A 24,591-nucleotide genomic window follows, 5' to 3' on the forward strand; every position below is an offset into this window, starting at 1 on the left:
AAATGCTAAGTGATGATAATCATTAAAAAAAATTATTCCTACTCCCCTCCTCCCTCACAGGACATTGCACTTATTTTGCCAAACTCTTCTGAAGGTTCAATTTCTGAACTGGAGCAGCTCTCTAATTCTCTACCAAACAAAGAATTGATGGCCTCAATCTGTGACTGTCTACTGGCTATGCTAGCTAACTCTGAGAGCAGTTACAACTGTTTATTAACATGTGTCAGAACAATGATGTTTCTTGCAGAGCATGATTATGGATTATTTCATTTAAAAAGGTAATGCTTTATCTAATTTAATATACTCTTGGATTTAATTTTTCACTCTGTCACTTCCCACAATAATTAATTCATAGCTATTGTAGAAGGTTAAAGGTATGATTTCCTTCATGTGGAGAAATCTTGTGTTTATGGAAAAGATTTGTTAGCAGTGAAGTGTGCTAGCAATTAAATCTTTAGCATTGAAAATATAAGTCGAATAAATAGACAAATAATATGGACGTCTTACAATATTTAAGAAGGAAATCTTATCGTTGCAGGGATGTTAATTCATTCTGTAAGATATTTGTTTTGTTGATATATTCACCTGTAGTCCTTCAAAGATGACGATACTGTGATTGTTATAGACCTTAAAGCTAAGTGTTGATTCTGTGCTTTTTATTCTCTAGAGGAATGGCTGAGATGAAATTAATTTGAAATGATATAAACTTGGGCTCTCTCTGTTCATGCCCTCATTTTTTTCTTCACTGGGAAAGTAGCTGGCTATTGTATAGATTTATTTGGGAATTTGTAGAAGTACATAGGATTATGAGAGACAAAGAAGGAGGGAAACATATTTGTGCTTCTCTCTCATTAATTCTTGCAACATTGGTTGAAAACTTATGTTCCCAGGTTCTATGTTTGGTCCTGGCTCCTACCCTCTCCATCTCCTTGTCCTGATAAACCTGTCTCGTTTCCTGTATTTTCTCTCTCCGTTGGTGGCACCTGCTGAACATCCAAGTTTTCCTCCTTCCACCTTTCTTCTCTCCCCTCCCCAGTCTCTCACCAAAGTCGTTAAATTTTACTTCATGAAGGTCCTTTTTCCTATTGTCTGGGTATTTGCTCTGTATTCTTTAGAACTCTCCTTTTTCAGTATACTTCCAAGAAAGCCAGAAGCTGTCATTGATCTCTCCATTTCTAGCTGGGTTAGGTGCTCTCACAAATACCCTTTGCATATCTCTGCCATAGCATTATATGTGATGTTGTTGGCTTTGCTAAACTTATGTTTCTCATTCTTTTTTTTAACCTGTAATCTTTTCCTAAGTAGTCTTAACCTATTCCCTTTCTCCCTTTAGCTCAGATCTTTCTGCTAAGCTCCAAGTAATTTATGTAAACATCTTTACTTGGTTATTTAATGGACATCCCAAACTGAACAGATCTAAAGCAGAGCTCTTGATATTCTGGCTGCAAAAGTGTTTCTGTCTTGTTCATCCTAGTAAATGGTATTACCATCCACCCAGGTACACTACCAAAACTCCAAGATTTTTGATTCTTCTTTTTTCCTCACCCTCTACATCCAGTTCATCAGTAAGTCCTGTGGATTATACCTCCAAAATGTATCCTGAATCTTATCCTTTTTTTCCACCTCCATAGCTACAGCCCATGTCCAGTCCACTGTCATTTCTTTGCAGTAGCCTCCAGTCTATTCTCCTTGCTAACACTGTTGTTCCCCTAAAATCTGTTGTTAGCAGCCAGAGTGATCTTTTTAAGCTTAAAACAGATATGTGTCATTGTTTTGCTTAGATTCTTGTAATGGCTTCCTCTTGCACTGCAACTAAAATCTAAACTCTTTATAGTGATCTGTAAGGCTCTATATGTACAATCTGGCCCTTGCTTATCTCTTTGACTTATCTCATAGCTCTTTTATCTTCACTTTTTGCTATCCTGTCAAGCTTATTCTTACCTCCAGGCTTTTTTACCCCCCTAGATCTTTCTAGGATTTTTTTCCCTCACTTTGCTTAGGTATTTGCATAAATATATTTCCTGTCTAAATATCTGTCTAAAATAACCTACCCTTTGTGTCCCCCATTCCTTATCCTCCACTATATTTTTCACTGTATTTATGCTGTTTGACATTACGTTATATAGATTTATTGCTCATTTGGTTGTCTCCCTCACTAGAATATAAGCTACATGAGGATAGGGACTGTCTCTTGACTATATTCCCCCCAGCACCTAGATACTGCAATACATAGTAGATACTGTGAAGGAATAAAAATGAATACTGGATTCATTTAGTCCACAAATATTTACTGAATGCCTTTTCTGGGCTGGACACTATTCTAGGTCCTGGGGGAGTCAGTAAAAAAAAAAAATCCCTGCTTTCTTGGTGCTTTCATATGACTGGGGGTAGATAGACAATAGGTAATAAATAAATAAAATGCGTAGTATGTTAAAGAAAAACATAACATAGGGCAGTTTGACTGAATGCTAGAGTGAGGGTGGGAGTTGTCATTTGAAGTATGGGAAAGTGATAAAGCCCTTACTAAGAAGGTGACCCATGAACAAAGACCAAGAACCAAATGAGGTGAGGAGTGAAACATGCTACATCCTAGGGGAGAACACTTGCAAATAGCAAGCCTAACATGTCTGAGAAACATCCATGAGGCCATAGTGACTACCCTTGAAGTGAGTGAGCAAGGAGAAAAATGGTGGGGCATAGTGTCAGAGAAGTAAAGGTGGCATAAGGTGGGGACGAGATGATCAAGGGCCTTAGTGCTTTATTAAGGGCCATTGTAAAGTTTTGAGCTGAGATATATTGCATGATCTGGCTTTTTTAAATAAACAGATCATTATATACTTTTTCCTGTAGTCCTCTCAACAAGCCTGAGGTAGGTATCACTTAAAAAAAATTTTTTTGGAGATAATTTTAGACTTTCAGAAGAATTGCAAAAATAATAATACGGAGTTCAGATATACTCTTAACCCAGCTTACCCTTATGTTAGCATCCTATTTAACCATTGAGTAGTTATGTCAAAACTAAGAAATTAACCTTGGCATCATACCATTAACTAAAATACAGGACTTATTTGTGTTTTACCAGTTTTTCCATTAATCTTCTTTTTCTGTTCCAAGAGCTAAGATAGGATCCTACATTGATTGCATTTAGTTGTAATGTATTCATTCTTTGTCTCCTCCTTCCTTATTTTTCATGACTTTGACATTTTTGGAGAGTACTTGTCAGCTATTTTGTAGAATATCCCTCAATTTAGGTTTGTCTGATGTTTTCTCATAATTAGATTGAGATTATATTTTATTGAGAAGGATACCACAGAGGCAATGTACCTTTCTTAGTGCATCAAATCAGGAAATACGTGATGTTGATAGGTATACTAATGATATAAACTTTGATCACTTAACTGAGGTACTGTCTACCAGAATTCTGTACTGCAAATGTAGTAATTTTCCATTTTTAATTACAAAATATTTCGGAGAACATCCTTTGAGATTATGCAGATATCCTATTTCTGCCTAAAACTTTTGTCCACTAATTTTGGGATCCCTCAGTGAATTTTGGCATGTGGCAGTTATTATTCTGGTGTTCTAATGGTGATTTCCTATTTCTCTCATTCCTTTTTCATTTATTAGTTAGCCTTCTGTAAGGAAGAGTTATCACTTTTTCCTCATTTATTTATTTATTCAGGTATTTATATCAGTATGGCTTTATGGACATTATTTTGTTTTCTTGTATAATAATCCAATACTCTTGTTACTTATTTTGTTGCTCAACTTGTGTCACTGATTTTGGTTTTCCGCTCATTGGATACAGCTAGGAAATATTTTTCTGTGTCCTTACACATATAAACACATCTGCATTTATTTTTGCATCTGTTTATCTGTATATATGTATTTCTAAAATTGAGTCCATACTGATACTTTGATTCCAGTCCAGTATCAGAAGGTTGATTCTAACCTTCCGCTTCTTTGTAACCTCATTCTCCAACAATATGAAACCTAGCTCTCATTATCTATATTTTCTTATTAGCCCTATTGTACAAAATTAAGTAGTAGTTTGTAACTATTTACTAACACGTACTCCTTGACAAATAAATTTAGCAACTAGAATACAGAATTTGTGTATAGTTTTTTTTGTTTTTAGTCTTACTGTATCCAGTCAAAACACTTGTTTTCCGGAGTTACTTAGATCAACTCCTTTATTCTCCATCTCCTTCGGTTTGGTTATATGATTTGTTTGTAGTACAGTTAGATTCGTTTCTCATAGTCTGCATTCTATTTACCCCCAAATTTTGGTTGATTTTTTTAAATTTACATTTGGTAAAATTTGTGTTTTATGATGTGCAGTTCTATGGATTTTGACAATGTGTTTATCACCACAGTTCCGTAAAGAGCAGTTCCATCACCCCAATTCCAGTGTGCTAACATTTTATAGACGACCTCTCTACAAGTTGAGCAACAACATACCAGGATTTGGTGTTGCTAGTTTCTGTTTTATTGTAGACGTTCCAGTATGTGTGTGGTGGGCCCCAGTGTTTGATAGACCGTGGAAGTGGGGCTCAGTTGCTTAAGGTTATATATAATGGCTAGTAGTCGGTATAGTCTAATTTTGAATCCATGCTTTTCCATTAATTGTATTGTCTTTGTATTTAATCTCATTCCTGTTTGTTGTGCCTTGTCTATTTCCTTATTTTATAAAGTTCTCAAGAGTAGGAGTTTTATCTTTCTCTTTTTTGTATTGCTTTACCAAAATCTTGTATGATGGTGTTTCAGAATCTAAACACATTTTTCAAATACAAACAGCACATGTTTAGTGTTAATGTCATGCTTCTTTTCATTTTGGCTAATTATGTTACACTGTAAAGGACGTAGTTGAATATTAGAATAGTTTGCCCTTGAAATTCTCTTTTGATCAACTAAGAACTGTGTAAATGCATACGATAATTTTAGCAGAACTATTGTCATGATTTTAGATATATATTATAATTGTTATGCTGAAATCTCTCTCCATCAGGGGTTGGCAAACTATGGGCTGCAGACCACATCCAGCCTGCCACCAGTTTTTGTAAATAAAGTTTTATTGGAACATAGCCAGTGTTTATGTGCTGACTGTGGCTGTTTTCCCACTACACCAACAGTTGAGTAGTTGTGACTGAGATTGTTTTTGTGTATAGAGAGAAACAGACTGAGTTTTGTATTGCCCGTAAAGCCCAAAATATTTACTGTGAAGGTCTTTACATAAGAAGTTTGCCAACCCCTGCCTCTATACCCTTGATTTTCTTCTGGCAGGTTACAGTGTCAAAAAGATAGTCGTTTATTGTAGTTATTATATAAGTTAGGCTATCTGGTCAGGCTTCTGAGACAGCTATAACCTCCTTATGTTAGAGAAATCCTCAGGTCATAAAGAGTATAAAAATAGGGAACCTGCAAGTTTCGTTTGCTAAGTTTTATGCCTTCATTATTTGAGGGAAGTTTTTTCTTTAAGAGCTTGAAGCTTTATAAAGAGATGTCACCTATAGATATTGCTTTTATATAGTTTGTGTACACAGACACACCAAAGTACTTTTTACGTCTTTTTAAATGGTAGATTAAACTTTCTTCTCTCTGTACTGAGATTGTTCATTTCTCATGTTTGATTTATATGCACAAATTTTAAGACATCTCCTATTTTCTTTATTTACAGTTCTTTAAGGAAAAACAGTAATGCTCTGCATAGTTTACTGAAACGAGTGATCAGCACATTCAGTAAGGACACAGGTGAACTTGCATCTTCATTTTTGGAATTTATGAGACAAATTCTTAACTCTGACGCAATGGTAAGTGTATTTTTATATATATATGTATTTGATGTTTCTTAAATTTACAAACTTTTGTCATGAGTTAAAAAATCACTTGGATTCAAAAGTATCTTGGAATACACAGTGCTTTTTGGAACTTGGAACTTAGTGCTTTTTCTATGCCCTCACCCCATTATAAATACAATTTCTTTGTTTATTAAAAAAATAGATGTTTATGGGCTGGCCCCATGGCCCACTGGTTAAGTTTGGTGTGCTCTGCTTCAGCTGCCCGGGTTTGGTTCCTGGAAATATTGTGGACACAATTCCAGAAGCCATTAATAGGCCTGCCTTTAAAAAGTATTTGTGGTCAAATAAGTTTGGAAATGTCTCCCCTGATGGAGCTTAACTGTGCTCATTAATATATTAAAAGCTCTAAAAGATAAATAGAAACTTGATTTACTGCAATCTGATCCAGCTTTCTCCAAATGTATTGCCTGCAAAATACATATGTGTGTGTGCATATAGCTCTTAACATTTTATGGGTCAGTATTCTGTCAACGCTGGTTTAATAAATGCAGCTCATATTTAAGATTTCTGTTTGGAAAGAGTTGTAGAGGACCTGTTTAGTACAGTGTTACCAAAATAAAATATGGAATGAATTCATAAGAAAAAATTAAATTTACTGTTTAGTCTGTTTCTCTTATGCATGTAATTTATGTTGAGAATATTTACTCCTGTAAGCCCTTCTTGGCTGCATGTTGTGTTTGTAGTTATTGTGCCAGATTTATTGGCAAGATATTTTGTTTTGTGTCATGTCTAATTTATTAAAGTAAATAAGTTTACCAGATGCTTTGATTCTGAAAGATTGGCATATTTAACAAGTAGGACTGTAGCTGCCCTAAAGAGATTGTAAAATTTTACTTGATCAAAGACTACTAATTTAGTTTTACCAGATCCTAAGTGACATGTTGTTAATAAATCAGTTTGACAGATTTTCTTATACATGTCATCAGTTAAATAGTTCCTAATCAAAAACCACTAACCAGTGTTCATTCATGTTATCCAGGAAGTGCTGGGCCCTTGGGATTGCTAATTAATGCTTTTATTCATCATCACTGCATTGCCTTTTCTTACCTCCTTTATTGAGAAGATCAAGGCCATTGTGTTTCATTTCTAAATCCTTTCACTCTCCATTAGATTCCTTCCCTATTCTTTCTGATCTCTTGTTTCCTTCCATAATCAGAGGAAATTGTAGCCCTGAGTCATTTCATTTCTGTGACCTGGATCTTATCCCTTCTACTGTCCTTCCTGATTCCTTTTTCTTCTCCTGTATTTACGTTTCTTCTTGCCCTTAGCTAGTGGATAGTATCTCTGAAAATCCAAAATCAAATTCATTATCTTCCCCCATAAACTTGATTCGTCTTTTATGTGCCCTGCTTTTATACCATTGATCTTCCCTGACCTTCAAGATGGAAAACATGAAATAGTAGCCGACTTTCCCTCTTTTGTTCATCATCTTCAGCAGCAGCTCATTCTTGTTAGTATCATTCACAAAACTTTTCGTACTTCATTCCTTCTTTTGTATTTTCATCACTATTACCTTAGGTTTTCCCTTCTTGCACCTTCTTTTTTTAATTACATTTTTATTGAGATAGAATCCACAACCCATGAAATTCACCCTTAAATTTTAAACTGTCAATTCAGTGGTTTTTAGTATATTCATAGAATTTTGCAACCATCACTGCTACCTAATTTCAGAATGTTTTCATAACTCCAAAAAGAAGCCCTGTACCCATTAACAGAAAATCCCCATTCCCCACTTTCCACTAGCCCCTGGAAACCATTAATTTACTTTTCTGTTTGCATGTCAATTTCTGCTAAAAAGACTGCTGGAATTTTGATAGGGAGTGTATTGAATCTGTAGATCAGTTTCAGGAGTATTATCATCTTAATACTATTAAGTCTTCATATCCATGGACATAGAATGGTTTTCCATTTATTTAAGTTATCTCTAATTTATTTCTCCAATATTTTGTAGTTTTCAGTATACAAGTCTTATGCCGTTGTCATTAAGCTTATGCCTCTAAATTGGGAATTTTTTAAAATGCTGTCGTAAATGGAATTGTTTCTTAATTTCATTTCCAAATTGTTCTTTGCTAGTGTTTAGAAATGCAGTTGACTTTTGTGTATTGATAGTGTGTCCTGCAGCCTTGCTGAAATCTTGTTTATTAGTTCTAATAGTTTTTTAGTGGTTTCCTTAGGATTTTCTATATACAAGATCATGTCATCTACAAATAGAGATAGTCTAACTTCTTCCTTTTCAACCTGGACACTCTTTATTTCTTTTTCTTGCCTAATTTCTCTCACAAGAACTTCCAGTACATATTGAATAGAAGTGGCAAGAGTGGACATCTTTGTCTTGTTCCTGATCTTAGGGAGAAGGCTTTCAGTCTTTCAATATTAAATACAATATTAGCCGTGGTTTTTCTTAGATGCTGTCTAGCAGTTTGAAGAAATTGCCTTTTGTTCCTGGTTGGTTGGTTCTTTTTTTATCATGAAAGGCTGTTGAATTTTGTTAAATGCTTTTTCTGTTTCTATTGAGTTGAACATGTATTTTTCTCTGTATTTTATTGATACAGTGTATTAAATTGACTGATTTCACATGTTGAACTGACCTTGTATTCCTTCGATAAATCCTGTTTGGTCATGGTACACAGTCTGTTTTTTATGTTGCTGATTCAGTTTGCTTTATTTTATTGGGAATTTTGGAGTCTGTATTCATAGGAATATTGGTCTATACCTTCTTTTCTTGTGACATCTTTCTCTGGCCTCATAGAGTGAGCTGGGAACTGTTCTTTCCCCTTTTACTTTTTGGGAGAGTTTGTGAAGGATTGTTGTTAATTTTTTGAGCATTTGGATTCACTAGCGAACCCTCTGGACCTGGGCTTTTATTTGTGGAAAGTGTTTTTGATGCTAATTCAGTTGATTTACTTGATATAAATCTATTCAGATTTTCTGTATCTTCTTGAGTCATTTTCAGTAGTTTGTGTCTTTTTAGGAATTTGTTCCTTTTTACATTAGTAATTTGATGGCACATAATTGTTCATAATATTTTCTTATAAACTTTTTTGTGTCTGTAAGATTATTAATGATGTCCTCTTTTTCATTCTTGATTTTAATAATTTGAGTCTTCTCTTTCCTCTTTATCACCCCTTGGGTTAGTCTAGCTAAAGGTTTGTCAGTTTTGTTGATCTTTTCAAAAAACCAAAGTTTGATCTGTTTGATTTTTTTTTTCTATTACTTTTCTATTCTCTATTTCACTTATTTCTTCTCTATTATTTCCTTCCTTCTACTTGCTTTGGGGTTACTCTTTTTGATTTAGTTTCTTAAGGTGGAAGGTTAGGTTATTGATTTGAGATTTTTCTTTTTTTTAAATGTAGGCATTTTCAACTATCAATTTCCCTGTGTTCTGCTGTTTGTATATCGTGGTTTTGGTTTTTGTCATCTCAAAGTATTTTCTAATTTTCCTTGTGATTTCTTTTTTGGTCCATTGGTTATTTAGGAGTGTTTAATTTCCACTTACTTGTGAACTTCTCAAGTTTCCTCTATAATTGATTTCTATTCCATTCCATTGTGGTCAGAGAGCATACTTTGTGTGATTTCAATCCTTTTAAATTTATTGAAGCTTATTATTCAGCTATTATTGTTGAGTTGTCTGTTTCTCCCTTTATGTCTGTCAGTTTTTGATTCATGCATCTTGGGGCTCTATTGTCAAGTGTGTATATGTTCATAATTGTTAGTCTTCCTGATGGATTGATGCTTTTATTATTATAAAATGTCCTTCTTTGTCTCTAGTAGTAACTTTTATCTAAATGTTTATTTTATCTTATGGGTACAGGCACAACTCAGAGATATTGCGGGTTTGTTTCCAGCTCACTGCAATAAAATTTATCACAATAAAGCGAGTCACATGAATTTTTTGGTTTCCCAGTCCATATAACAGTTATGTTTACACTATACTATAGTCTATTAAGTCTGCAATAGCATTATGTCTAAAAAAACAATGTATGTACCCTAATTAAAAAATACCTCAGGGACCGGCTGGCCCTGTGACCTAGTGGTTAAGTTCGGCACGCTCCACTTTGGTTCCGTTTCTGGGCTCAGACCTACACCACTTGTCAGCAGTCATATTATGGTGGTGACCTACATACAAAATAGAGGAAGATTGGCACAGATGTTAGCTCAGGGCAAGTCTTCCTCAAGCAAAAAAAGGAAGATTGACAACAGATGTTAGCATAGGGCAAATCTTCCTCTGTAAAAACCAAAACAAAAACAAAAATCTTTATTGCTAAAAAATACTAACCATCATCTAAGCATTCAGTGAGTCATAATCTTTTTGCTGGTGGAGGGTCTTGCCTTGATGTTGATGGCTACTGACTGATCAGGGTGGTGGTTGCTGAAGGTTGGAGTGGCTGTGGCAATTTCTTAAAATAAGACAACGATGAAGTTTGCCACATCAATTGACTCTTCCTTTTGTGAACGATTTCTCTGTAGCATGTGATGCTGTTTGATAGCATTTTACCTACAGTAGAACTTCTTTCAAAATCAGAGTCAGTCTTCTCAAATTCTGCTGCTGCTTTAACAACTAAGTTTATGTAATATTATAAATCCTTTATTGTCATTTCAACAGTCTTCACAGCATCTTCACCAGGATTAAATTCTATCTCAAGAAACCACTTTCTTTGCTCTTTCATAAGAAGCAACTCCTTATCCATTCAAATTTTATCATGAGATTGCAGCAATTCAGTCACATCTTCAAGCTTCCCTTCTAATTCTAGTTCTCTTGCTGTTTCCACTACATCTGCCGTTACTTCCTTCAATGAAGTCTTGAAACCCTCAAAGTCATCCATGAGGGTTGAAATAAACTTCCTCCAAACTCCTGTTAATGTTGATAGTTTGACCTCTTCCCATGAATCATGAAATGACTGTGCATTGTCAATGAGCAGTACTATTTTGAAAGGAATCATTTTTCCTGAGCAGTAGGTCTCAACAATGGGCTTAAAATATTCTGTAAACTATGTTGTAAACAGATGTGCTGTCATCCAGGCTTTATTATTCAATTTATAGAGCACAGGCAGAATAGATTTAGACTAATCCTTAAGGACCTTAAGGATTTTTGTAATGAGCATTGGTTTCAACTTAATGTCTCCAGCCCCTAATAAGAGAGTCAGCCTGTCCTTTGAAGCCGGGCATTGACTTCTCCTCTCTAGCTATGAAAGTCCTAGAGGGCATCTTCTTCCAATATAAGGCTGTTTTGTCTACATTGAAAATTTGTTGTTTAGTGTAGCCACCTTCATTAATTACCTTAACTAGATGTTCTAGATAACTTATTTCTTAATTAAGGTCACATTGTTTTATAACATTATGTAAATTTCAGGTGTGCATCATTGTGTTTTGACTTCTGTATAGACTGCATGGTGTTCACTACCAAGAGTCTAGTTGCCATCCATCACTATACATACACATGTAACCCTTTACCCCAAACCTCCCTGCCTTTCCCCTCTGGTAACACCAATCTGTTCTCCGTATCTATGTGTTTGTTTATCTTCCACATATGAGTGAAGTCATACAGTAATTTTCTTTCTCTGACTTTTTTTGCGTAGCATAATACCGTCAAGATCCATCCGTGTTCTCTCAAATGACGAGATTGCTCCTTTTTTAATGGCTGAGTAGTATTTCTTTATCCATTTGTCTGTTGGTGGGCCTTAGGTTGCTTCCAAGTCTTGGCTATTGTGAATAATGCTGCAGTGAACAAAGGGGTGCATATATCTTTTTGAATTAGTGTTTTCATGTTCTTTGGATAAATACCCTCTTCTGGATAACTTGCTGCAGCTTCTACATCAGCACTTGCTGCTTCACCTTGCACTTTTTTGTGTTGTGGAGATTCCTTCTTTCCTTAAACCTCATGAAGCAACCTCTGCTAGCTTCAAACTTTTTTTCTGCAACTTTCTCACCTCTTTCAGCCTTCATGGAGTTGAAGAGAGTAGGGCCTTGCTTGCTCTGAATTAGCCTCTGGCCCAAGGGAATGTTCTGGCTGGTTTGATTCTCTATCCAGACCACTAAAACTTTCTCTACATTGGCAATAAAGTTGTTTTGCTTCCTTATCATTTGTGTGTTCGCTGGAGTAGTACTTTTAATATCCTTTAAATACTTTTCCATTGCATTTACCGTTTGACTAATTGCTTGGCACAAGAGGCCTAGCTTTTGGTCTGTCTCAACTTTTGACGTGCCTTCCTCGCTAAGCTTAATCATTTCCACCTTTTGATTTAAAGTGAGAGAAGTACGACTCTTCCTTTTAATTGAACACTTAGAGGCCATTGTAGGGTTATTAACTGGCCTAATTTCAATATTGTTGTGTCTCAGGGAATAGGGGGGCCCAAGGAGAGGGAGAGAGCTGGAGGGATGGCCAGTCGGTGGAGCAGTCAGAGGCCATACAGCATTTATCAAGTTCACTGTCTTATATGGGCACGGTTTGTGGCACCTCAAATAATTACAGTAGTAACATCAAAAATCAGTGATCACAGATCACCTTAATAAATATTAATAATAGTTAAAAATTTAGTATTGTGAGAATTACCAAAATGTGACACAGAGACTCAAAGTGAGCCAATGCTGTTGGAAAGACAGTGCCGGTAGACTTGCTCGAGGCAAGGTTGTCACAAACCTTCAGTTTGCGAAAAACGCATTATCTATATAGCACAATAAAGCAAAGCACAATAAAATGAAGTATGCTTGTATAGCCACTCCAGCTCTGTTTTGGTTACTGTTTGTATGGTGTATTTTTTCTACCTTTTAACTTTCAACCTATTTGTGTCTTTTAGTCTAAACTGTGTCTCTTGCAGATAGCGTATGATTGGATCCCGTTTTGTTTTATTTTTTACATTCTGCCAATTTCTCCCTTTTAATTGGTATATTCAGTCCACCTGTGTTTAATTATTATTGATAGGTAGGATTTGTGTCTGCTGTTTTGCTCTTTACTTTCTATATATCTTTTTTGTTTCTCTTTATCTCCATTATGTCTTTTGTGTTAAGCAGGTCATTTCTATTGTGCCATTTTGATTTCCTTGTTTCTTTTACCTTTTTTTAAAGTTATTTTCTTAGTAGTTGCCCCGAGTACTGCAATTAACACCTTAATTTAATACAGTCTAGTTCAAGAGAACAGATTGGTGGTTGCCAGAGGGGAAAGTAGATGGGGGGAGGGCGAAAGGGGTAAAGGGGCACATTTGTATGGTGGACAGATGGCGACTAGACTTTTGGTGGTGAACACAATGTAATCTATACAGAAGTCAAAATATAATGATGTACACTTGAATTCATATCATGTTATAAATCAATGTTATCTCAAAAAAATCTAGTTCAGGTTAATACCAACAGAATTTCAATAGTATACAAAAAACTGCTACAGTATGGCTTTGTTCCCTTCCCCTTCATTTGTGCTGTTGTCATATCATTTACTTTTTGTGTGTGTGTGTGTGTGAGGAAGATTGGCCCTGAGCTAACGTCTGTTGCCAATCTTCCTTTTTTTGCTTGAGGAAGATTGTCCCTGGGCTAACATCTATGCCAATCTTCTTCCATTTTGTATGTGGGATGTCACCTCAGTGTCGCTTCATGAGCAGTCTGTAGGTCTGCACCTGGGATCTGAACCCGCAAACTTGGGTCACTGAAGGGGAGTGTGCGAATTTAACCACTACACCGCAGGGTCGGCCCCATGACTTACATTTTTATACATTATGAGCCCATCCACACAGTTTTATCATTATTGCTTTACTCCATTGTCTTTTAATTCAGATAAGAGAAGAAAAGAATTATAAGCAAAATATGTTTATACTGCCTTTTGCCTAGGTAGATAACCTTTACTGACACTATTTTTTCATGAAGGTTCAAGTTATTGTCTATTGTCCTTTCAGGTCGGCCTGAAAGACTTCCTTCAGTATTTTTTGTAGAGAAGATCTGCTAGTGACAAATTTTCTCTTTCTCCTTTTTTAAAAAAAATCTGGTCTTGTCTTTATTTCTTCCTCATTTTTGAAGATTACTTTTGTCAGTTGTAGAATTCTTGGTTGATAGTGTTTGTCTTTCAGCCCTTTGAATATATCTTTCTACTACATTCTGGCTTTTATGGTTTCTAATGACAAATCAGTTCTTAATCTTATTGAGGACCGTTTTTATTAGTTGAGTCACTTCTCTCTTGCTGCTTTCAAGATTCTTTCTTTGTCTTTGACACTTAACAGTTTGATCATGGTGTGTCTAAGTGTGGCTGTCTCTGAGTTTATTCTACTTGGAGTTTGTTGATTCTCTTAGAAGTATAGATTAATGTTTTTCATTAGATTTGGAAAGTTTTCAGCCATTATTTCTTCAGATATCCTTTCTTACTCTTTCTCTCTTTCTGGGTCTCTTATTATGCATATGTTGGTGCTCCTCATAGTACCTCACAGGTATCTGAGGCTGTGTACATGGTTCTTCATTCTTTTTTCTTTCTGTTCCTTAAAATGAATATTGTCAGTTGACCTGTCTTCAAGGTCACTGATTCTTTCTTTTGCCAGCTCAAATCTGTTGTTGAGTCCCTCTAGTGAAGTTTTCATTTCAGTTGTACTTTTCCACTCTAGAATTTATATTTAGTTTCTTTTTTTATAATTCTTATGTTTTTATTGATATTTTCTTACATAGCATTAGATTTAGATCAGCTTTCTTTCCAGTGTCCTTCCAAACATTTACTTCTGTGATACCTTCTGAATAGTTCTATGTGAGTTCATACCTTCTGGAAGTGGACATCAGATCGTGTGCCTGCACTCTAAAATAACTTTTGGTATCTGTAAAATAAATTTCAAACTTTTTAGCATGGTGTTCAAGATCATTCACTGTATGGCCAAAAAGCTATCTTTGCAACCACTTCTCTCTTAGAAAGCATTTTATACTATGCCGTCATTCATAAATCTCATCTACTTATCCATCTCTCCTTGGCCATGCTTCTCTTAGTTTGTTGGTGTCTGTGTCTCTCACTTTTTTTTGATCAAACTATAATTTGTTCATAGTGTCTGTTTTAATGCATCCTAAATTGTGAAGCCTTTTGAGATTACTTTTCTTTCTGTACACACTGCAGCATGTTGTTGGATTTCTTTTTTAGATCATTTATTATATATGGCTATTCCCACCCCACTTTCTGAATATTAGGTCACTCAGGTCAGAGACCATGTCTTACTAGATTTTCTTAGAGTATTTGTACAGTGTCTTGTATAATTTAATAGCTGAAGTGTTTTACAAATGAAGAAGGAGATTTAAAATGTTATCATAAATTTGGTAGAATTTTTATTTTCTTGAAATAACTTTGTAGATTATAGTTTAAAGAATCTTCTTAAGAATTCTTTTTCTTTTCTTTTTTTCTGCTTTTTCTCCCCAAATCCCCCCAGTACATAGTTGTATATTTTAGTTGTGTGTCCTTCTAGTTGTGGCATGTGGGATGCCACCTCAACATGGCCTTGTGAGAGGTGCCATGTCTGCGCCCAGGATCCGAACTGGCGGAACCCTGGGCTGCCGGAGCGGAGCACGTGAACTTATCCACTTGGCCATGGGGCTGGCCCCTAAAAATTTGTTCTTACTGTTCACAGTCGTATATATGTAGAAAACCTTCAAATTTGCTAAATTTGACCCTAGATTTTCTAAGACTGCTTTTAGTAACAAGTAACTGGATTAGGATTTAAAAGGCATTTAATTTTGTTCAAAACTATTTCTGTTTATAATAATGAAAAGAAAGATAATATGGAGAGATGAAAATTTTGTATCATTCCATATATTTTAATTAGTTTATATAGTTTTTTATCATTCTCCCCAACAATCTTCTTTTTTAAATAGATTTTATTTTTTTAGAGCAGTTTTAAGTTGACTGCAGAATTGTGTGGAAGGTACAGAAAGTTCCCAGATATCCCTTGCCTCCCACAACATGCGCAGCCTCCCCTACTATCACACAATCTCTCCCACTATTGACCTACCAACCTGCACCAGATTGGTATGTTTGTTACAATTGATGAATTTACATTGACACATTATTATCATAATTCATATCAAAGTCCATGGTTTACAATACTATTCACTCTTGGTATTGAACATTCTGTGCATTTTGACGAATGTATCCACCATTATAGTGTTCCACAGAATAGTTTTACTACCCTAAAAACTGCTGTGTTTCACCTATTGTCCTTTCCCCCAACCTCTGCAACAACTGATCTTTTCACTGTCTCCATAGTTTTGCCTTTTCTAGACTGTTATGTAATTGGAATCATATAGTATAGAGTAAGTCTTCCATATCTTTTCATGGCTTGATAGCTCATTTCTTTTTAGTGCTGAATAATATTCCAGTGTCTGGACAGTACTACATTTTATTTATCCATTCATTTAGTGAAGAGCATCCTGGTTCCTTCTAAGTTTTGGCAGTTATGAACAAAGCTGCTATAAACGTCATGTGCAGGTTTTTGCGTGGACATAAGTTATCCTCATCTCTCGTTTTTTAACTGATTACTTTGGTGTGTTTTCTCTGACCTTTAAAAATAATAGTCATTGTAATACTTTCTGATTCAGCTATACTAAACTTCCCTTCTCTCAGTGAAAGTGGTATGAGGAAGTAGGAGTGAGGAAAGAAGCCAGATAGATGCCTTGATAATTTGTAATCTGGTTAATATACTTATTTCTATAAAATATGTTTAGTCCATTGATTTGTTTATTTTATCATCATTTAGAGGAGAGTTCCTTTAAAGAGAATTCTTCACAGGCTGTTTCTGTCAGTGCATTCTGATTATTTTTAACTCATTTACCTTAATTTTTTTTTTTGATGAAACATACGCTAGATGTTTCATCATCAACCTACCCTTCACCCTCATCTCAGAGCAAATAAACCCCTTGTAGACATAATGGTTTATTGAATTTCTCATTAAAACTGTATGCCCTCTTCCTTAACGTAATATAAGTGACTTCCTCAGTCTAGTGGTTTTTGAAAGGAACAAGCATGCTTCAGGCACAGTATCAGTCTGAGCAGGAATCTATTAAGAATAATTTTCATTGAAATGTGTCTAGTTATGGGGCAAATAATAGGAACTCCAAACAAAATTTTAATTGTTAATGTCTACTTAAAAATACTAAGTCCTACATCTGGATTGGTGAGTATAGTCTCCTGAGGAACCTTTTTCATTTTGAGCCATCTAAAACAGGGCTGTGTTCTATAGATCTGAAACTACTTCAGTGTTCTTTCATATGTGACAACATGGATGGATTTATTGTCATGAGCCAACATTTGTTTTACTGGATGAATTTTCTAATATTGAATAATTATCGCTCCAAAATTCATTTTATTATGTGGCATACTTTTTAAAGCAGAAAATATTAATTTTTCTACATGACAGAATATAGTCTTAAATATGATAGTTACTGTTTTCTTTAGTTGTTTGCCTTTTCTCCAGAAAGGTAAATTCAGATTCTAGCAGTTCTTTGTTATAGCAGGCATTTTATTAACTCTTAAGTATCAATCAGTATGTTGCGTGTTCTGCAAGTGCCAGTGTATTTGCCATTACATATTTTTGTTGAGAAATCTTGGTGCCAGTGAATTGAATACTTGTATTTATCTATTTAATTTGTGAGTATTACACAAAGAAAACTTATTTCATCTTTGAGCTGACTTAAAACTAGCCATTTGTACTGATATAAAACCAAAACATTGAGAGGAAGATTGCAGCAAATGGCTTAAATATCTGAATAAGTTTGGAAGCATCTTTGCAAATTTCTCTGCTCTTAAATTTAACTTGTGTGTGACATTTACAGGGCTGTTGTGGAGATGATAGTGGTCTCATGGAAGTAGAGGGAGCTCATCCATCACGGACGATGAGTATTAATGCTGCAGAGTTAAAACAGCTTCTACAAAGCAAAGAAGAAAGTCCAGAAAATTTGTTCCTTGAACTAGAGAAGCTTGTTTTGGTAAAAAAAGAAAAACAAAAACAGAAACAGCTCATTTCCAAGACATATTTTCTTCTCAATTTTGGCTAGTACACATTTTTTGTGGTGACCTTTTTAAATAGTGAACACTCATTTGGGTATTTATACTGTTTGAAATAACTCTTTGAATTAATAATTTGGATGAAGTCCTCCATACTGTTATGAATCTTAAGGAGTAAATGAAGGCAGTAATTTTTCAAGTGTCTATTGTTTGGATGCAGGGGGCCCCCTGCTACCATTCTTTAGAAATAAAATGACAAGTATTTTTGGTGGTGTTTTATTTTAATATGTTTAACGTTAAGTTGGTAATTTCTTGATGGTGCTCCAAATTTCTTAATAAATGAAATAATACAGCCTTTTCTACTAAATGGTCAGTAGATTATGGGCATAAATGTTCAGATTTTACCTGCAGCTTCTTGTTCTGCTTTTGTTTGTGTCTAGGAACATTCAAAAGATGATGACAATCTAGATTCTTTGTTGGACAATGTAGTTGGACTTAAGCAAATGCTGGAGTCATCAGGTGATCCTTTACCTCTTGGTGACCAGGATGTAGAACCAGTACTGTCAGCTCCAGAATCTCTCCAGAATCTGTTTAATAATAGGTAAAATAAGCAATCTTTTGTGGTTGAGTAGATATTGTATATTTAATGGCTGGGGTCTAGAGAGCCAACAAACTATTTTTCTGTAAAAGGCCAGATAGTAAAAATTCTAGGCTTTGCAGGCCACATTCAACCTCTGTTGCATATTCTTCTGTAACTTTTTGTTGTTTCTTTTGGTTTTTAAAAAAACTTTTAAAATATACAAACCATTCCTATCTAATAGGCTGAATGAAAACAGGCCAGTAGAGTGGGGGCCATAGTTTACTGATCCCTGGTCTAAAGGATATATGCCTCTTGATCTTTGGAGCAGTATACTTTTGGAGCATACTGACTCTTCAATGTGATGGAATTATTCTCTAAATTTAGAAAAATTAAATATGGACAGTTTCTGTACACATTGGCACAATGTAGTAAACTTGGCTTTTTGGAAATAAAACCGGGGCTCTGTTTTATTTTATTAAAAGTTTCTGTTATTGGTTTTTAAGGATACTTAATTCTTAAATAGCTTTTTTGAAGGAGTCTTTTTAAGTGCTGATTTTACTAATACTTTAGAGGGTAACATTTTTAATTGTACCTTCCACAGATTTTAATTAGAAGATAGGCTAAAACATTTGATTTTGGAATTCTGCTTTTTACCAAATACTTTTCCTGTTCTAGGACTGCATATGTGCTAGCTGATGTCATGGATGATCAGTTGAAATCTATGTGGTTCACTCCATTTCAGGCTGAAGAGATTGATACAGATCTGGATTTGGTATAAGTAATTTTATTACTAAATATTTAGAGAAACATTGTTGATTTTTTTGTTTCTTTGTGTGTTGTCAGCACTAAAATAGGTTACATGTTATATGACTGTTAAAATTCTCTTGGGGATCAGTACTTCATTATTTTTATTTCAGTCACCCACTTAATGGTGTCCAGGTCTCTCAGTTCTTTATGGTACCTGTTTTGCTTCTTTCTAGTTAGTGAGCTGTATATTTGAGAATGAGACTTCAGGGGAAAATTACATTTTTTGTATAAGTACTCTGAAGCACTCTGTTTTCTTATGTTTATAGGGTATAGAATAAAGTATTGCATAAAATTACAATTCATTCTTGTATTTGGGTTTAAGGAGAGGAATGGTGTTATGGTATCTGCTCTTAATTTGGGGAACTGTAAGGAATATATTTGTTAAAATAATGTAGTGTGAATGGGAATTGACATTCTTAAACATAATGCTGAGTAGGTAAGAGTGCAGTTAAAGATTTAAAATTCAGTGCAGTCTGTTTTATGCTGCTCAGAGATGTATTAGGGAGGATGATTTTAGCCACATCTTATTGTACCATATATTGGTTTTTTTCCTTGATCAAAGAAATAAATATATATTTGGATATTCGCTGGACCAAAAAATGCTAGTTTTCACCATGTGCAATAAAAGGAAAAGAATGATTTACTTCACCTTTAAGGTGTATTTAGCGTATTGAGGGCTCCTTGTTTTTCTTTAAAGTATCACATAACATTCTGTGGCACAAAATCCTTTTATAATAGTCATGTTGACTATACAAGGGCTTGCAGAGTATGTTATTTTCAGATTCTTTTGGAAAAGTTCTGGAGATACTACATTGTTAATTTATATTCAGAAATCCCTTGTCAGGCAGCAGAGGTCTCCCAGATTAACACCTCTTCTTTGAGGAGGAATACCATCCTTCATTCCACAAGCAGCTGAATTCCTAAGACTATTTTTTGACTACTAATGATGTTGTTTTTTTAAAAGATGAGAGAAAGAGGCAGATCTATATTTTATATGACAGATATAATTTATACGAAATAAGAATTTCTGTAATTAAATGTTACATTAATAGTTATATTTAAGGTGTATTTTTCATTTTGTTTCATTTTCATGACTGCAGGTAAAGGTTGACTTAATTGAGCTGTCTGAAAAATGCTGTAGTGACTTTGACTTGCATTCAGAATTAGAGCGCTCCTTTTTGTCAGAACCATCATCTCCAGGGAGAACCAAGACTACTAAAGGATTCAAACTTGGGAAACACAAGCATGAGACCTTTATAACTTCAAGGTAAAATTTATTCTACTGAAGATCTTGATTGTGGTCATGTAAGCTTATTTATTTTAATGTAATTTAAGATAGAGACATGACTATTAAAAGGAAATTGACATAATTCAATCATGAATATTGTTTGGAATTTGTTTAAAAGATAATAATTTGGCCAAGACATACCCAGTACATTTGTTATTTTGTTCTACTTTATGAGAGTTTGGAAGACTTAAACAAGAGGTGAACTAGATTATTTTAAATAATTGTTAGTCATACCAGTAAATGTGAGAACCATTCTTAGCTACTTTTGTTGTAGTTCCCTGGAAAGTAATAGAGGTATTTGCAAAGTTAACACAATTGGAATAAGAAATAATTTAAATGTAGTTTTCATTATTGCAAGGATTGACTTAGGTTTTCATTGGAAATATGAAAAAAATAAAAAGTTTTCATGGAATATCTTTGTTTTAATAGTGGAAAATCTGAATACATTGAACCTGCCAAACGAGCTCATGTTGTGCCACCACCAAGAGGAAGGGGCAGGGGAGGATTTGGACAAGGTATACGACCCCATGATATTTTTCGTCAGAGAAAACAGAACACAAGCAGACCACCGTCTATGCATGTGGATGACTTTGTTGCAGCTGAAAGTAAAGAAGTGGTCCCTCAAGATGGAATACCCCCACCAAAACGGCCACTCAAAGTATCCCAGAAGATTTCTTCTCGTGGTGGATTTTCAGGCAATAGAGGAGGACGGGGTGCCTTTCACAGTCAGAACAGGTTTTTCACACCACCTGCTTCAAAAGGTGACTACTTAATGTATGTTTTCTAATGGGTTAGAATATTAGAATATTGAATGGAAGTGATTTAGATGGAAATGATTCAGATAAGTATTTTTCTGTTACTGCAGTTAAGCTGCCTCTAGACCAAAAGTACTATTTGTGGAGTACTTTATTGGATAGAAAAAAATCTTGTTTCACGTTAATCTTTGATTAATTGCACATTTCGTGATGAGTTTAGAAGTCTTGCCTTATTTTTTTCCTTTTTACGTTGCAAATTGTGTTTATCTTTTCTGAATAATATCCATACATTATTTTCACAACTGGGCTTATCAACACTTTCCTTAGGATTGTTCTGTGTAGTTCACCATTGATTCTTTTATCTACTTGCTTCCTAATGTTATATTTAATCTGTTTTAAATTGTCTCAAAGTTTTAGAAACTCTGAGTGTACATATAGAAATTATACTTCACTAGGGGATTGATGACATGTTTTCCTGCTACTGAGTTAGAAGGGTGGGAATGAAAGAGAATAAGAGTTTACATTAGTAACAAACACTTATGTAACTGTATTAGGAACTATTATAAGCACTTCACATATAGTACTCTCACATCAACCCCATCAGGTAGGTTCTGTTAGTACCCCCACTTTACAGAAGAGAAAACTCCATCAGCTGACCAGAGCACATAATGTAAGTGGCAGAACCAGTATTTGAACCCTGGCAGTCTGGTTCCAGAAAATCTAGTCCTAACCACGTATGCTTCTGCCACTCTATAGTATATTTCATTTATAGGATTTCATACTTTCTCTTCCGTTACTTTTGAAGATTAAGGAAAACCTGCCAAATCTTCCTTAATCTAGTTGAAGTTGTGATGAAACTAGATTTTTGATTGTATTGCCTGTGTTTAGGAAACTACAGTCGTCGGGAGGGAACAAGAGGCTCCAGTTGGAGTGCTCAGAATACTCCTCGAGGAACTTACAATGAAAGTCGCGGAGGCCAGAGCAATTTTAATAGGGGCCCTCTTCCACCATTACGACCGCTTAGTTCTACAGGTATACATCCTTCTACTTGACACTGCTGAGAGAGGGAGGCAAATCCTCCTTTTCAAATTATTGAATATGGTATAGTCTCATTCTGGGAGAGAATATTTTAGAATGTAGACTTATAATTCTAGAGGCAATTTAATGTTATATCTGTGAATGAGTGCCCAATGTACATCTTCTATAGAAATGGTCAAAATTTTATTTATTTATTTATTTTAATTTTTTTTTTTTAAGATTTTATTTTTCCTTTTTCTCCCCAAAGGCCCCGGTACATAGTTGTGTATTATTAGTTGTGGGTCCTTCTAGTTGTGGCGTGTGGGATGCCGCCTCAGCATGGCCTGATGAGTGATGCCATGTCTACGCCCAGGATTCGAACTGGCGAAACCCTGGGCTGTGGAAGTGGAGTGTGCGAACTTAACCACTTGGCCACAGGCTGGCCCCAGAAATGGTCAAAATTTTAGATCCTAAACTATGTGTATAATCTGAGCAGTTTCATGGTGATATGTTTTTTCATATTTCAATAATGAAAGCCAATCCTTAAGGTACCTTTTTGACCAAAGTATTTTAATAACATATCCTCACAGAGTATATTCTATTTTTGTTTACAGTATTGTCTTGTATATGTAAGCATATAATCTTTTTTTTCCTAAAACATTACTATGTCCAGGCCAGAATTCTGGTCGAAAGTAGCTTTTGGTTTCAAATGCACATTTTCTTGTAACCACTTTATTTGAAATATAATTTTCACATATCATACAATTTGCCTGTTTAAAGTGGATAATTTAGTGGTTGTCAGCACATTCACAGAATTTTTGCATGGATTTTAAAGGAGCAAAGAATACAATAGCTCCCCCTTACTCGTGGTTTTGCTGTCTGTGATTTCAGTTACCTGCAGTCAACCACAGTCCAGAAATATTAAATGGAAAATTCAGAAATAAACAATGCATAGGTTTTAAATTGCTGTGCTGTTCTCAGTAGCATGATGCAATCTTGTCGTCCCATTCCATCTCACTTGGGATGTGAATCATCCCTTTGTCCAGTGTATCCACGCTCTATATGCTACTGCCCATTAGTCACTTACTAGATGTCTTGGTTAATTATCAGATCGACTGTCACAGTATTGCAGTGCTTGTGTTCAAGTAACCATTATTTTACTTAATAATGACCCCAAAGTGTAAGAGTAGTGATGTTGGCAATTCAGAGATGCCAGAGAGAAGTTATTATTGTTAATCTCCTATTGTGTCTAATTTATAAATTAAACTTTATCATAGATACGTATGTATAGGAAAAAAGCATTATATATATAGGGTTTGGTACTGTCTACAGTTTCAAGCATCCACTGGAGGTCTTGGAATGTATCCCTTGAAGATAAGGGGGGACTACTGTAATTCCTGTCTTGATGTGAGCTCTGTTATAGATTAGTATTTATATAATGAGAAAGGAAAGGATGTTGCAACTAAAAACTATATTCTTTCTTTTATAGGCTACCGACCAAGTCCTCGTGACCGTGCTTCCAGAGGTCGTGGGGGACTTGGGCCTTCCTGGGCAAGTGCAAATAGTGGCAGTGGAGGCTCAAGAGGAAAGTTTGTTAGTGGAGGCAGTGGTAGAGGTCGTCATGTACGGTCCTTTACACGATAAACGTTCTTTTGGGAACATCCTAAGTGTATATGAATATTTCTTGAGGACAATAAAAATAAAATAAGACATTGAAGGACCAATTTAGACTTAGCAGTTATCTGGAGACATCTGAGAGAATATTTTTATCTGAAGAAAGCAGATTTTGTTTGATACCTGACTCAAGATTTCAATAAAAATCCAAACTTTGTATGTTTGTATATATTTTTTCCCCTTCTTATATGACTATTTACAAAATTTCTTAGGTAGAAAATGAACAATAAAATGTTTTAGGTTTTAGTGTATTTCTTGCCTGTACCACAGATGTTCCCAATACTTTCTCAGCTCATGGTGTCCTATAGTGTTTCAGTAATTTTTCACAGCACACCTAGACCAAAAGAAATGCCTAATACTTCCATTTGTTAAGCAGTTAGGTCCAAACAAATAAGAATTTATGTCATAAGCACTAGTAACTGTGGACACTGCATGGTTTCAAAACCTTGGAATCAGCTTGAACACTGCCAGTATCATTTCCTGTTCCACTATGCTTTTTGCATAGTACTTTTTATTACAACCTCTGGAAATCCAGTTTTGCAAGATACACTGTCATGGAAAGAAGCATAGTACTATCTAATATTGAAAACGTAAACTACCTCGAGCTAGTAGTTTGTGTTGTGTCCAACAGATGTGTTTCCCTCAAAAATTTAAAATATCCTGTG

The 24,591-nt window shown here is 35.1% G+C and overlaps 1 protein-coding gene across 2 annotated transcripts in view; it reads left to right on the forward strand.

The window, feature by feature from the left end:
- Positions 1-24,083, forward strand: part of VIRMA (vir like m6A methyltransferase associated) — a 66,319-nt gene extending 42,236 nt beyond the window's left edge. Inside the window, exons 16-24 of one of the 2 annotated variants that reach the window (XM_046642116.1) lie at positions 61-278; positions 5,678-5,810; positions 17,634-17,786; positions 18,246-18,406; positions 19,061-19,157; positions 20,293-20,459; positions 20,910-21,241; positions 22,124-22,267; positions 23,742-24,083. In XM_046642116.1, coding sequence (XP_046498072.1) covers positions 61-278; positions 5,678-5,810; positions 17,634-17,786; positions 18,246-18,406; positions 19,061-19,157; positions 20,293-20,459; positions 20,910-21,241; positions 22,124-22,267; positions 23,742-23,896 — 1,560 coding nt within the window. In that variant the 3' untranslated portion in view covers positions 23,897-24,083. The remainder of the gene's footprint in view (positions 1-60; positions 279-5,677; positions 5,811-17,633; positions 17,787-18,245; positions 18,407-19,060; positions 19,158-20,292; positions 20,460-20,909; positions 21,242-22,123; positions 22,268-23,741) is intronic. The other variant, XM_046642117.1, reaches the window with a different exon arrangement.
- Positions 24,084-24,591: the final 508 nt, after the last annotated feature.

Source organism: Equus quagga, chromosome 16 (assembly GCF_021613505.1).
Source record: "Equus quagga isolate Etosha38 chromosome 16, UCLA_HA_Equagga_1.0, whole genome shotgun sequence".
Classification (NCBI taxonomy): Eukaryota; Metazoa; Chordata; class Mammalia; order Perissodactyla; family Equidae; genus Equus; species Equus quagga.